The 14,372-nt window shown below is 42.3% G+C and overlaps 1 protein-coding gene across 1 annotated transcript in view; it reads left to right on the forward strand.

The window, feature by feature from the left end:
• The first annotated feature begins 2,709 nt into the window (after nucleotides 1-2,709).
• TNFSF8 (TNF superfamily member 8) overlaps nucleotides 2,710-14,372 on the forward strand; it is a 136,097-nt gene continuing 124,434 nt past the window's right edge. The window contains exon 1 of the mRNA XM_068247947.1: nucleotides 2,710-2,847. Within this exon, the coding sequence (XP_068104048.1) occupies nucleotides 2,710-2,847 (138 nt within the window). The remainder of the gene's footprint in view (nucleotides 2,848-14,372) is intronic.

The following is a 14,372-nucleotide window of genomic DNA, read 5'->3' on the forward strand; positions in this document are numbered from 1 at the left end:
GGGAAGGAGGGAGTGCACTAAATTAGACCCTAGCCACAGGGGTCAGTAACAAGAAAAAATACATATATCCAGGCACATCGCCTCTAGTTAGGACATTATATAAGTTATTAAGGAAAGGGAGGTGCTGAAGGGGGTGTGGCTAGAAAACAGCAAAAAATCTATTAACCCCTCACACTCACGCATGCAAATGTTCAAACAAATGCATTCACAGATTTACTCATCCAGGCACAACTGGACTAAGTCAGTCCCCATATACAGCATCTCTGCCTGCAGGCCGCCTGACTGCCTTCTCCGCCTCCACCACCAACAGGGTCCAGGACTCCAGGCGAACTCCTGAATTTTAGGCCGCTATAATAATTTTTCTGGTGCGTGTACATGCCTGCCTAATTTTTCTGGCTGCACTGCAGCTGCAACAACTAAACAAAAGGTATGTACATGTGGCCATTCCCCTTCGTGATCATTACCTTGCCGCAGTCAAGGGGCTTGCGTATCACAATGAAGCAATGACCACCGGCTATATGAGTGTCTCAGGGGGGGGGGGTCAAACCCAAGATAATAAGGTCATTGCTTCATTGTGGACAGACCAAATTCGATCAGCTGGACAGTCACTGTTGTTCTGTCATTAAGCTACCTCAGCCCGGCGACCATATGGGCTTTAAAAACGCCATGACCTGCACGCTATGGTGCGCACCAGTCCAGCACGGCCATCACTACACAAACAGCTGTGTGCGGTGCGTTACACAGTGAGTTTGGTGTGTCAGTGTGAAACAGAACTCTAATTACACTCCCTGATTGATGTATACACATGCAAGATGTTTTTAAGCACTTTAGGCCTCCAATTTAGCATGCACTCTGATTTCTGCTCTTAAAATGCTTAAAATGCTGCTGTGTGTCAAATTCAGATTTTTCCCCGGGACTTTTGGCGTCTATCCCACTCATCCATGCAAAAACTCATATGTTAGGCCCCTTGAAACAGCTTTTCCATCACTTTTCTGCCCAGCATAAATGTTTCTAGTTTTCAAAGTTTGCATCCCCATTGAAGTCTATTGCGGTTCGCAAAAGTTTGCGCGAACCGAACTTTTGCGGAAGTTCGCTTGCGAGGTTCGCGAACCGAAAATTGGAGGTTCAAGCCATCTCTACTGATCACCACTGGAATCACTTGTGACGTAAGCCGCACTGAGCCTAATTTATTTTACACAATGGAGTGGAGGCAACAGGCAAGGGAAGATGACCTCACAGGGGGACAAAACAGGGAGTGCCCGACGCTGCAACGGGTTGGTAGTTCATAACAGTGGGTGATCACCAGGACCATTTTGCTTTTTGAGAAAATGTTCTCACTCATCCTTAGTGTGGAGGCTGGGGGTGGCCATACAGTTTAATACTAAGCCCCTTCGCCATACTTACAACAACCTATTGGAAACAGAGTGCCTATACACAAATGAATAACTGCACTGTGTTTTACAAGTGTGTTCATCATTTTAATACAAATTCATATCCTATTGCTTTGTAGACACATCAAAGTAGAATTTGTTTTTATTTTACTATATTTTGTTATTACATGTTAAAAATAACCACTTTAAAGAGACACTGAAGCGAAAAAAAATGATGATGATATGATTTGTATGTGTAGCACAGCTAAGAAATCAAACATTAAGATCAGATACATCAGTGTAATTGTTTCCAGTACAGGAAGAGTTGAGAAACTCCAGTTGTTATCTCTATGCAAACAAGCCATTAAGCTCTCCGACTAAGTTAGTCCTGGAGAGGGCTGTTATCTGACTTTTATTATCTCAACTGTTCCTGGACTATTTACTTTTCCTCTGCTAGAGGAGAGGTCATTACTTCACAGACTGCTCTGAAAGACTCATTTTGAATGCTGAGTGTTGTGTAATCTGCACATATTATAGAATGATGCAATGTTAGAAAAAACACTATATACCTGAAAATAAAAGTATGAGAATATTTTCTTTGCTGCTAATGTTCTAGTAATTATTCATAGTACACAACCAATTCACTATATCATATTTTTTTTTTCGCTTCAGTGTCTCTTTAAAGTGTCTTGTCAAAACTCTTCCACTTAACACTTTCTGCACCATGAAACTCTAGAACTGCAGGTTGCCATCTTGAAAGCAAGGTAACAGTGTGGTGTTTTTTTTTTACTCCACCCCTTACAATCTGACCAGGATTCTAATGATGCAAAAGTTCCCCTTCCCCAGAGCGTGTTAAGTCATTCAGATTGAGTGCCTAATTTGACACAAAACATTACATTTGGGCATATTCTTACTAAGCTATCTGGTGGTTTATATAGGCTGTGCCTTGGAGATAAACTTTAAAAATGCAGATGCTAAAGAAGCCAGAAAAGAAACTTCCTACAGTTAAACTATAAAAAAAGAAATACTTTTGATGACTTATTTGTGAACATATATACTTTATTGGTCATGAAGAGCTCCTCCTTTTGTGGTATGTTTAGTCATTGGATCCGTAAGTCGGGTACTTTTTAAATTGGGTTTAAACCTTTTTTTTTTTTTTTTTTGTACAAATTTTGATAAACAGTGCGAAGCAGAGGGAAAAGATACTTTGATTTCTTCCTAGCACTGAAAAGATCTAGAGTAGATAACGTACAGTGTGGGAGTTTATATGGTGAGACAAGAATAGCTGTATGTATTGCAAAACAGTTCCTGCGACACAGAAAACCTTCAGAAGCTGAAAATGATGGAACCACAAGATCTCGCTAGCAGTGAGCTGCGTGCCATCAAGAAACAATTGTGCTATATCAGCTGCACTGCCTGTGCACTCTGTCTAGTCTGTACAGCTACAACTTTGGTGCTTGTACTAAGCAATCAAACGGTAAGATATTTCCCCATTACCTTATGTCATTTTCATTGTTTGTTCACTGGCGAGTTTCAACATAAGTGTAAAACTGCAGTAAATTGTGTTGCCATACTGTTAATTTATGTGAACGATCGATGGACAGACAGACAGACAGACAGACAGGTAGGTAGATAGATAGATAGATAGATAGATAGAATTTTTGAGAATAATTTTATCTATACCCTCTAATCATTTGACCTACTGCACTAAATTCTATGTAGGAATGCTATAACAATGGATACTAAAAGTAATAGGTATAGCTTTCTTTAAATATGTGAAAGGTGTTCTTATCCTAAAAAGAAATTCATATATAATGTGAATGACATTTAAAAGTAGGTTAAAAAAAAGTTATGCCAAGCTAATTGTGTGCATTTATTTGCTTGCTGGTGGTTTAAAGAGGAGCTGTGAGCCATACTATCTCAGAAAAATCATGAAAAGATGAAGAGAAGAGACGAAAGAAGTCTCAGGTACCATACTTACCTGGATCTTCCTTAAGCCCCCTTAACCACTTTACCCCCGCGCGTACGTATTTCTCCGCCCCTTTTTCCATCCTTTAAAAACCAGGGACGGAGAAACACGTACTTTCCGCGTTCCCGACGCTGTCCGCGCTCCCGCTCGTAAACACGCCGCCCGCCGCTAGTAAAACCGCCGCCGCCCGCTCGCCCGGAGATCAATGAACGGGAAAATCCATTCCCGTTCGTTGATCTAAGCCCCACAATGACCCGCTGCTCTCCTATGGGCAGCGCGATCATTGTGAGAAGAAACTCACGTGTCCAGCCTCCTTATTCTTCCTCCAAGCTTCCGGAAGGAGGCTTGGAGGTCGCAATAAAGCAAAAAGTTACTGTGGCCATCTTGTGGCCAAATAGTAAACTACACCCTACACATTTTTCACATACAAATAAATGACTTTTACACAAAAAATTAACTCATTACCTCCCACACTCCCCATTTTTTTTTTTTTTGTAATTAAAAAAAAATTCAAAAATTTACAATTAAAAAAAATACATAATTAGTTACCTTAGGGACTGAACTTTTTAAATATTTAAGTCAAGAAGGTATAACACTGTTACTTTATAAACTATGGGCTTGTAATTAGGGATGGACGCAAAACTGAAAAAAATGCACCTTTATTTCCAAATGAAATATTGGCGCCAAACATTGTGATAGGGACATAATTTAAACGGTTTTATAACCGGGACAAAAGGGCACATACATTTCATGGGTTTTAATTACAGTAGCATGCATTATTTAAAAACTATAATGGCCGAAAACTGAAAAATAATTTTTTTTTTCCCCACATTTTTCCTATTTTCCCATTAAAACACATTTAGAAAAAAATAATTCTTGGCATAATGTCCCACCTAAAGAAAGCCTAATTGGTGGCGGAAAAAACAAGATATAGTTCATTTCATTGCGATAAGTAATGATAAAGTTATAGACGAATGAATGGAAGGAGCGCTGAAAGGTGAAAATTGCTCTGGTGGTCAGGGGGTAAAACCCCTCAGTGGTGAAGTGGTTAAGGCCGCTCGGTCCCTCGCCGTCTCCCTGACCGAGCGGTCTCTCAAGGGGGCTTAAGGAAGCCCTAGGTAAGTATGTAAGTAAGTATAGGTAAGACAGTTTTTGTCTCAGGTACACTTTAAGAGGTGTTTTATTGATCTAAGGGGCCCTATGCAATTAACAAACTCAACAGTGATAAGCCTAATGCAATTGAACTTAACAACCCCCGTGGCGATGAAGAACTCAATTGGGCGATATAATTGCCCAGCGAGTTCCTTGCCCCTCCCCCCCCTTCCCCCCCGGGAAGCAAAATAGGTGTAAACTTTTCACCTTCTCTGAGCAGGTAAAACCGGCAATTGAATTTGCTGGTAAATCCTGAGTGATGTGAGGTGATAAGAAGCTTGCACATTTTGAGCTTCTTATTACTTCGAATTGCATATGACCCAAGGTGTGAAAACATCTGCTGGGAGAAAACTCAGGAGAAAAGTTAATTGAATAGGGACTAATGTATTACTGGCAAACTAAACCACTGTTACCATTGTAACAAAACATGTATAATAGTACTCTATACTAAGTGATCTGCATCATAAAATCAATTCTTAATAGTGTGTATGACTTTGCAATTGGAAACTTAATTTAGGGCAAGATTCAGAGTGGCGCAATAACTTATAACTCATATTAATACCTGCTTCATATATTTGTGCTGAGATAAGTGGAGCTGTAGTGCACAACCACTATTTTGCACTGTCAAGTGATGTGCAAGGCATTTCTGCAGAGGCCACATAGCCTGATGTTATGCTGAACATGTAAGGCTAAAATTGTTGCTCATGAAAGGTGGGGAATGTAAATACGTTAGGCTGGTTACTCATGGGGGTCTACAGCATATGGAATAGGGATGGGTATTTCTGTTTCAGGTAGAGGGGAGCAGCTCACAGATGTGAAACTCATGTTGCACATTGAAGAAGGGAGCTGATGCATTTAGAAAAAGAATGGGGTACTGTATATCATAGAAGGGAGAAGCAATAAAAAGCCTGAGCAATGCTCCCATATTTCGGGCGATAGGGAGCAAAGTTTTGTGCTGAGGTTTTGCGCTGTGGTGCTGTCCTTCAGCAATGTGATCAAGAAGAAAAAGATTGTATCCGGGCACCTTCCGTCTTATTCTTTATTGCGTTACTCATGCCAAAAGTGGATTACATACCAAGGGTGTGTTCACCTGTAGGTTCACGTTGGTGGTGGTGAGTTGGAGGTGGGGGTGTCGGGCATCAGTTGGGGCAAGTAGCAAGCCCCAACTGATGCCCGACACCCCCACCTCCAACTCACCACCACCAACGTGAACCTACAGGTGAACACACCCTTGGTATGTTACCCACTTTTGGCATGAGTAACGCAATAAAGAATAAGACGGAAGGTGCCCGGATACAATCTTTTTCTTCTTGATCACATATGCGATTCCTCTTTCTGTAATGGATCCGTTGAGCACACGCCTGTGCGAACAAGCCTTAAGGGTTACTGGAGGAAGGGTGAGAAACTGTTTGCCTTGTTCGTTTCTTTCCCTCACGCTACCTGCATATTGTCATATATATACGCACACATGGGGAGTGCCACTTTGCAAACACTTTGTCTACATTGAAAACAGCTGTCTTTCAGCAACACAGCACTGCTACCTCGCTCCCCAAATGCCGCTGCATCTGGGGATCTCCTTTAGTAAGGAGACCCCCAGAGCTCCCCGTCGGTCCATCCTTCATTGCCCGAATCCTGCTGCAGCAAGAACAATTTACCTGAACGCTAACAATAAAAATGTATTGTTGGGGAAAAAAAAATACCTGCACGCTGTATCTGCGCACCAAACACCTGCTGTCCCCCATTTGAAAATGGTTCACACAGTGGATAAATGGGGAACCCCGGCGGGAGCTTCAAAGATGCTTTGCCAGGGCCTACAGCGACAGGACTTGCGGCAGGTGTGCGTTGTGGAGATGCAGCATGCAGGTATATTGATCAGGGGTGCCTGCCTCAGCTGTGGGGGGCTTTGGGCAACATTGGATGGACCGGCGGGGAGCTCTCAGAGTCTCCTTTATTTAAGGAGATGCCCAGATGCAACAGTGAAGACGTGCGTTAGCATGTTTAGACCTGCTTTTTTGCAGGTCTAAGCTAACGCTCATGTCTGACATTCCCAGCAGCATGAAAACAATTGGATAGGGTGTAAAGAACTTGCTAGATATTATATCTCCCAAGCGAGTTCTTTACTGCCCGGGGGGTGTTAAATTTGATTAGATTAGGAGATACTCCCATCGCCTAATTTAAGAACTCACTAGCGCTTATTGCTGGTGAGTTTTTTAATAGGATATGGCCGAGAAAATATGCTATATTTAACCACTTCCCCACCCGGGTACAGTATATCTACACGCCTTTTAACTTTACTTCCCTGTCCGGAGCATAGATACACGCACCCTCGCTGCTAATGCTGCTGTCCGTGCTCCCGCTCACTCGTGGGTGCACTCCTGTGCTCGGTCACATCGCCACCCATTCGCCCGGAGATCAATGAATTGGAATTCATTGATCTATGTCCCCTAAGCAATGATCTGCGGCTTCTATGAAAAGCCATGTGATCATTGTGAAAAAAAAGTTTCCCATTTACAGTGCACTTGCTGTAAGCATACTATGTACGCTTACAGGACGCATTAAAAAAAATGACTGAGGCTATCTTGTGGCCAAATAGTAAAATTAGATCAATATACTTTTTTAAGAATTACAAGCATTTTTTATATTTAAAATTAATTATTGCCCCCCCCACACACACACACACACACACACACACACACTCTCTCTCTCTCTCTCTCTCTCTCTCTCTCTCTCTCTCTCTCTCTCTCTCTCTCTCTCCCCAAGGTAATCAACTTTTTTTATTGTAATAAAAAATAATTGACAATAAAAAAAAATACATAAATAGTTATCTTAGGGACTAAACTTTTTAAATATGTATGTCAAAAGGGTATATAAGTGTTATTTTTAAAATCATGGGCTTGTAAATAGTGATGGATGCAAAACTGAAAAAGATGCATCAAATAAAATATTGGCACCATACATTATGATAGGGACAAAATATAAAATGTGTAATAACCGGGACAAATAAGCAAATACATTACATGGATTTTAATTGCGGTAGCTTGAATTATTTAAAAACAATAATGGCTGTAAACTGATTTTTTTTTTTATTTTCCCATTAATAAAATAATTCTTGGCATAATGTACCACTCAAAGAAAGCCTAATTGGTGGCGAAAAAAAACCAAGATATAGTTCATTTCATTGTGATAATTAGTGATAAAGTTATCGGCGAATGAATGGAAGGAGCGCTAAAAGGTGAAAGTTGCTCTGGTGCTCAAGGGGTAAAGCCCCTCAGTTGTGAAGTGGTTAAGGAGTTCGTAATTTGCTATAATTGTTGCACCATGGTCAATGTGGATTCACCATGAGTTAACTCATTCATCTTCATTCTCCTTGTCCTTCCCTACTATATTTTTTATGAGTCAAGTTACTTTGTTTATCTATCCACATCGGCACTGCAGTTAATCAGCGCGTAATGAGGTCACTAAGGATAGTAACTCTACACAGACGGTATAGTGCATTTTTGTAATATAATACACATGAAATATAACACTTGTCAAATGACTAGCATTTTTTTTCTAGCCAGTTCTTTGTTTTCTGATATCCAGTCACACAGCACAGTCATTCAGTCATACTTTGTGCACCGTACAATGTACATGATATAGTGAAAACAGACCCTAAATTAAGCAAGGGATAAGATGTATTCAGCCACAGAATACAGCAGCAGTAGTGGCAACATACAAGCATTAATAGCATACAATGAACAACACAGCCAAATAGCTGGCATCATGTATGGGGACATCTGCACAGTGTATGGGCTAGAACCTCTGAAATCTTGATGGGACATTCCACAGAAGGCTGTAGAGAATATAAGGGCTAAGGTCCTGTGAGACTTTCAGATCCAAAAAGACAGGTACTGGCCAATCTGCCAGACATCACAATTCAAAATTGTGATCACAAAAAAGTGGAACCAGTACTAATTCCACAGATTATTGTTGGGCCATGGATGCTTAATATCTTTTGTGCACTCAGAAGGTCACGCTGGCTGATGCTTGTGACATCTGAGGCTGCCATCTGTTTCATGACTCAGCTCCTAAAATAATGTAAGGTACAACATAAAAGGTGTAATAAAATCTTGCCAACACAATTTGTATGTGAATTGTGCTTTTTCCGAACTCGCTTTCACCGCACATCTAATGCAAATGAATGGCATCACACTTGTGCATTTTAATGTGAATTTTCACATGCAACTGCAGCTTTAAAGAGGCACTTAAGTCATGCCAAAAAAAAAATGAGTTTTACTCACCTGGGGCTTCCCTCAGCCCCCTGCAGCCGATCGGTGCCCTCGCCGTGTCTCTCTGATCCTCCCGTCCCCGCCGGCGACCACTTCCGGTTTCACCGTCAGGACCTGACAGGCATGGGAACGCGAGTGATTCTTCGCGTTCCCAGCCAAAATATCGCCCGCTATGCTGCTATTGCGGCCTCCCCTTTTTTTGGCATGACTTAAGGTTCACTTTAAGGCCTAGCTGCAGGGCTGCACAGCTCGGCACAAAAGTGATTTCCCCCCCCCCTTTTCTCCCCACCAACAGAGCTCTCTGTTGGTGGGGTCTGATTACCCCCCCCCCCCCCCCCCCGGTGTTTATTTTCTAAAATACATATTTATGTTATTTATTTATTTTTAAATCTTTTTTACTCTCCCCACATCTTCCCTCCCCTGGCCAGCCAATCACTGTGATCGGCTGTGATAGGCTTCAGCCTATCACCGCTGATTGCTTCTTTGTCCCCCAGGGGGACAGCTGTGTCACATGGGTGTCCCCAGTACAGCGTTGCCTTAGATCGCAGCACTGTACATGTATACTAGATGGCGATTTTGCCATCTAACAGTCTCCGAGCGCCTCCGATCGCCTTCCAAAAGTAAATGAGATACGGGGAGGAAATTCACAGAGCGCTGTCAGTGAGGCTGTATAGGGCCTCTTGCACACTGCGCGCGATTCCGATTCAGATTCCGCTTTTTAATCAGTTTTTACATCCGATTCAGATTCCGATTTGCAGTGTGCAGGGAGAAAACTGCAAATCAGAATTTGAATCGGATGTAAAAACTGATTTAAAAGCGGAATCGGAATCACGTGCAGTGTGCAAGAGGCCTAAATCCTCACACCATAGGTAACCCCTCTTTCCCAGGCGTGTCTTACCTAAACACACATCACTCCCCCATACAACCCAACATGTTTCACACGTGTGCTTTTTTTTTCTTCAGAATGGATGTGCACATCTTAAACAATGCATGTGAATGAAAATCTGAACTTTCGCATCCCAAATGCAAAAAACTTGCATATCCATGCAAATGATTACATACAAATTTACGTAAATTAATTTCATTGATACAAGGAAAAATCGGAAAGTAAAGATTCGCATCAAAAACTCACAAAAAATAAGAGAATTAAATGTGAAAAATCTAAAAATGCAGAATCACAAATAGTGAAAAAATGGAATAAAAATGCAGAAACATCCTAAGACCTATTGCCCGCTAGAGCATTTTTAGCCGAATTACGAAGTTGCCACAGTGATTCTGAAATACTAGGCTAATGGAAGTGAATGGAGATGAGCTCACAGAAGCGATTTCAGTTTGCTAAAATTGCAATTATGGGCCCTTCAACATTATTGTAATGATTTAATAGAGAAGAGCAGGGCTCAAAATTGCTTTCCTTTATACTGCTCTTGAAATCTCTGCAAAATCAAATTGCAAAATAACTTTCAGCCTTTTGAAAGAGAATTGCACATGCAAGTGTGTGCCTGGCCTTTTTTTTACATTTGAGGCAAGAGTATTTCAGGAGATCACATATATATGGTCGCCTAGTGGTTAAGATCTCCACCTTCCTCCAAAATGTTGCTTTACATGGAAACAGTCCAAGCTACCTAAACATTTACATAATTAGCTACAACATAAATCCTTAGCCATTTACTTGCAATTCAACAAACTCAAAAATCTTAGTAACTAACTTCTGCAAAGTAGCAAGGCACTACTACCACCTCCATCTAAACAATAATGATCTCTACTGAGACGGTCTCCATAACAGATTCTCAGACCCAGAACAGTACTCCTCAAGAGTACTGTTCCAAGATGATGTAGACCTGTGGATGAAAAGGGAGGTACAACTGCCTCGTTTAAAAATCCTGATTCCTGAAAAAAAGCAAAGTCTTGAGCAGAAGTCAGTAGGTGTAATGCACAGTAGGTGTAATACACCATACATTTTTTCCGCAGATAGATGGTTCGTGTGAGGATCTGCTCGGCTGCCTGCGCAGGCAGGCAGCTTTTTGACCACTGTTCAGGTCTGCATTCTGCAGGTCTCTGGAAGAGAGACCTTTTGTCAGTTTTGCAGCTTGCTGCTGAGGAATTTGCATGCGTTTGTAATGCAAATTGCCTAGCCATATCCTCTGGAGGTTTGTACTACAAATACCATGTGATATCACAGACCTGTGCTGGTCATAAGGGTTAGTCCTGTGAAACACTCCTGGAGTGTCAGCCTTGCTCATTGTTTAAAGATTAGCTTAGAGTAATTCCTGGGACTGCACTAGGCAGATTCCCTAGTGCAGTTAGGATTGCATATCTGTTTTGTTTGTCTGTTGCGATTGTTCTGTCCCAGCGGTGGTCGACAGGAAGTCGTTCTGATCTTTGTTCTTGGAGTATAGCTGGAGCAGCGGTTGCTACCAGCTATCTCATCTAATCTGTCTTGCCTGGATCGCACTCGCCTTGCGCTAGTGCTGTGGATCCTTCTCTCTCACTTATTCCTGTTTTCGTGTATCTGTCTTGTCTGCTACGAACGCTTGCTGGAGGCTCGGTGAGGTAACCGTTAAGCAAGCGCTCGCGTCCTCTGTTTCATGTTTGTCTGTCGGTGGTTAGTTAGGCGTGCTTGTCTCTGTTGTGCTTAACACGCGGAGACCGCGCATAAACGCGTGCACTGTTGCGAATGAGTGCGGTGTTCGCGTTTAGTTAGCGTTTGTTATTTTCCTTATCTTCTCTTTGTATGATTTGCTGTGCCTTTGCTACTCTCGGGCTCTGCCTTGCTGTAGCCTTGTGTCACCTCTGGCAATCGCCTCTCGCGCGATTGCGTTCCTACTTCATATCTGCTGTTGTATGTGCACCGTCTCGGGTTGGAGACTAGATTGGGGCACATACATACATTCTGTCCCTGTGCTCATTCTCTTCCGCAATTGCTTCTCTTGCGATTGCGTTCTCACTTGGCTTCTTCTGTTGCGTGTCCACCGTCGCAGGTTGGCGGCTAGATTGGTGGACATACATACATTCCTCATCTGTGCTTATTCGGTCTTGTGTCGCTGTTAGCAATCGCCATCTCTGGCGATTGCCTTCTCACTTTATCTTCATGGTTGTGTGTTCATCGTCGCAGGGTGGCGACTAGATTGGTGGACACACATACCCTTTGTCGCTTTGATCTCTCTCTTTCAGGGCTATCTTGCCCTGCATTTCTTCCCTTCGTACAATTCCTGTCTGGCGTCTGTGGCAGGGCAGAGGAGCTGTTCCTCTGCACTCCACAGCTCCACCTGTCGACAGGAATTTCCCTCTACAGGTGCATTGCACCTTTTGCTGGGTTCCCTCAAATTATACGCTTGTGGAGGATTTCCGCAGTGTCAGCGCACGCCCTGTGCGCTGATCACGGAGAGAATTCCACAATCGTTACAGTTTGATAGATAATTTCCGACATGTCCAGTCTTATTTCGGATCGATTTCTCATAGAAGTGAATGGAAATAGATAAGAGAATCGAGTGGGAAATCGACCGGAAAATAGAATAAAAAATCGATCGTACGGAAAATCGACCGAAAAAACGCATCGTGTGTACCCAGCATAAAAGTTGCTGATTATGTTGATATGGGGCCAGACTTTTCATCCTTGACATAAAATGACAAGGATAGACCTTGACTGCCATCCCCAGAACATCAGCAGATAAGATACCAGTTATCACAGCAGGTATGATAGCAGCCAAAAGAAACACAGCGTCCATGCAAAAAGGGCGTCGGGAAGAAAGAGCACGGGGTGTAAACGATAAGTTGTCAATAACGTTTATAAAAAATATTGTTGTATTTCGTTTACAATAATGTTTTACAAATTGAAAACATTTAATAATGTCTATGAAATCGCAAATTGTGAATACGATAATCTTCCCTGTTTTGAAAGTGAAACTTATAATTACGTTTGTTAAAAAATGATAATATATGTATAATCATTATACTTGTATAATATTGTGTACCTTCATTTATCGTTTCTTCATATAATCAAATCTGAAAATATTGTTTGTAACAATGAAAAATAACTGTAGTAAAACATTAGTAAATATTACTAACATTTTTCTACAACTAAACCTAACTCTACTCTCACACAGAACCCTCCCTCTACCTATCCCTAACCCTTAGACCCCCCCTGGTGGTGCCCAACCCTAAGACCCCCCCTGATGGTGCCTAACCCTAACCACCCCCCCTGGTGGTGCCTAACCCTAAGACCCCCCTGGAGGTGCCCAACCCTAAATCCACCCTGGTGGTGCCTAACCCTAAGACCCCCCTTAATGATCGCTTTATTGTGTGGATAATAATGTTTTACAAACAGTAAGTGATAACATTTTAAATAACGGTTTAGTTAAATACGATAGATATGTTTAGTATATTTGTAAACGTGATTTGTCACAGGCGCAGTTATAAAACGTTAATAATCTCCAGGCACAGTTATAAAACGTGCATACATATATAAAAATACAACCGCCACTCAAATGATCATTTGCTGCAAAACATATTTATTCAATATAGAAAAAACGTGGAAACCACCCTATAAAACCAAGAACCCCCATAAAAACACGATGTGGGCATCATTTTAGGAGTACTCCTGGAAAACACGCACGCCTCCTCTTCAACTCACACGCACACACACACAGATAGGTCGGCCGACCCTTTTAACTGCTAGCTATGTTTGAATCGGGGGTGCATTAGTGAGCTTGCTTTGTGAAGGAAGAAACTTCCACGTCAGGAACAGTTCTTTTGGTAAAATCCCTAAACGTGCGAACAACAGTTCAATCTTCAGACAAGAAGCCTCACCAGATCATGAGCCAGGAAACGCCACTATGAATCCTGCGTCATACAACTGACATGGATGATATTGCACAAAGTCTCTGTGAGCCACACTTAACTGCTCATTACAAGGTTCAGAACATTCTTGATACCTCTCAGAGTTCTTCTTTTCTCTTCCGCGGCGTCCCGCGGGTGGCAGGTACCTGCTCCGTGATCCGGCTCGCAACAGCGCCTCCCGGCTCACCGCGTGTTCAGCGGGCGTGCGTCATGTCTCTACTCCAAGTAGTTCCTCCAGCCCATCATCCTCAAGCCTCGCTCACATACGTTACGCCCACATCACGTGGGCTTCGTCAGTGTGATGCTGCGATGGTGGCTTGCTGGGACAGGTTTCCTCCCTTTTGAGTTCAGCATCAAGCCTCGTTCTAGTGCCACTTCCTGGTTATGCGTTTCAGCAAACAATTAATGAGACTAATATTGTTGATCGGGAGGACTTGAATGATTTAAAGAAACTGTTCAGAGTTCATAAGAAACTAACACTGAGACATCTCAGACGCAAATGGAGTATTTCTACTATGCAGTCCTATGTAGACAAAGGAGTTGTCCCCTGGGGAATGAGAAATAGGTTTGTCCCAGCAGGTCATCTGAGAAATCCTCGTTTCATCCCAAGATGGAAAGCTATGGCTATTGCATATGACTTAAATGTCATGCGCATTACCATAGAAGAGGAGACTATACAGCTGGAGGAACTTAAGACAGAAATTAAGGAGAGCATAGCGAGACTAGGGATACCGCTCAAACAGTGAGTTTGTAAGACTCAATGAGATGGTAAAACGC

Source organism: Hyperolius riggenbachi, chromosome 8 (genome assembly GCF_040937935.1).
Source record: "Hyperolius riggenbachi isolate aHypRig1 chromosome 8, aHypRig1.pri, whole genome shotgun sequence".
Lineage (NCBI taxonomy): Eukaryota > Metazoa > Chordata > Amphibia > Anura > Hyperoliidae > Hyperolius > Hyperolius riggenbachi.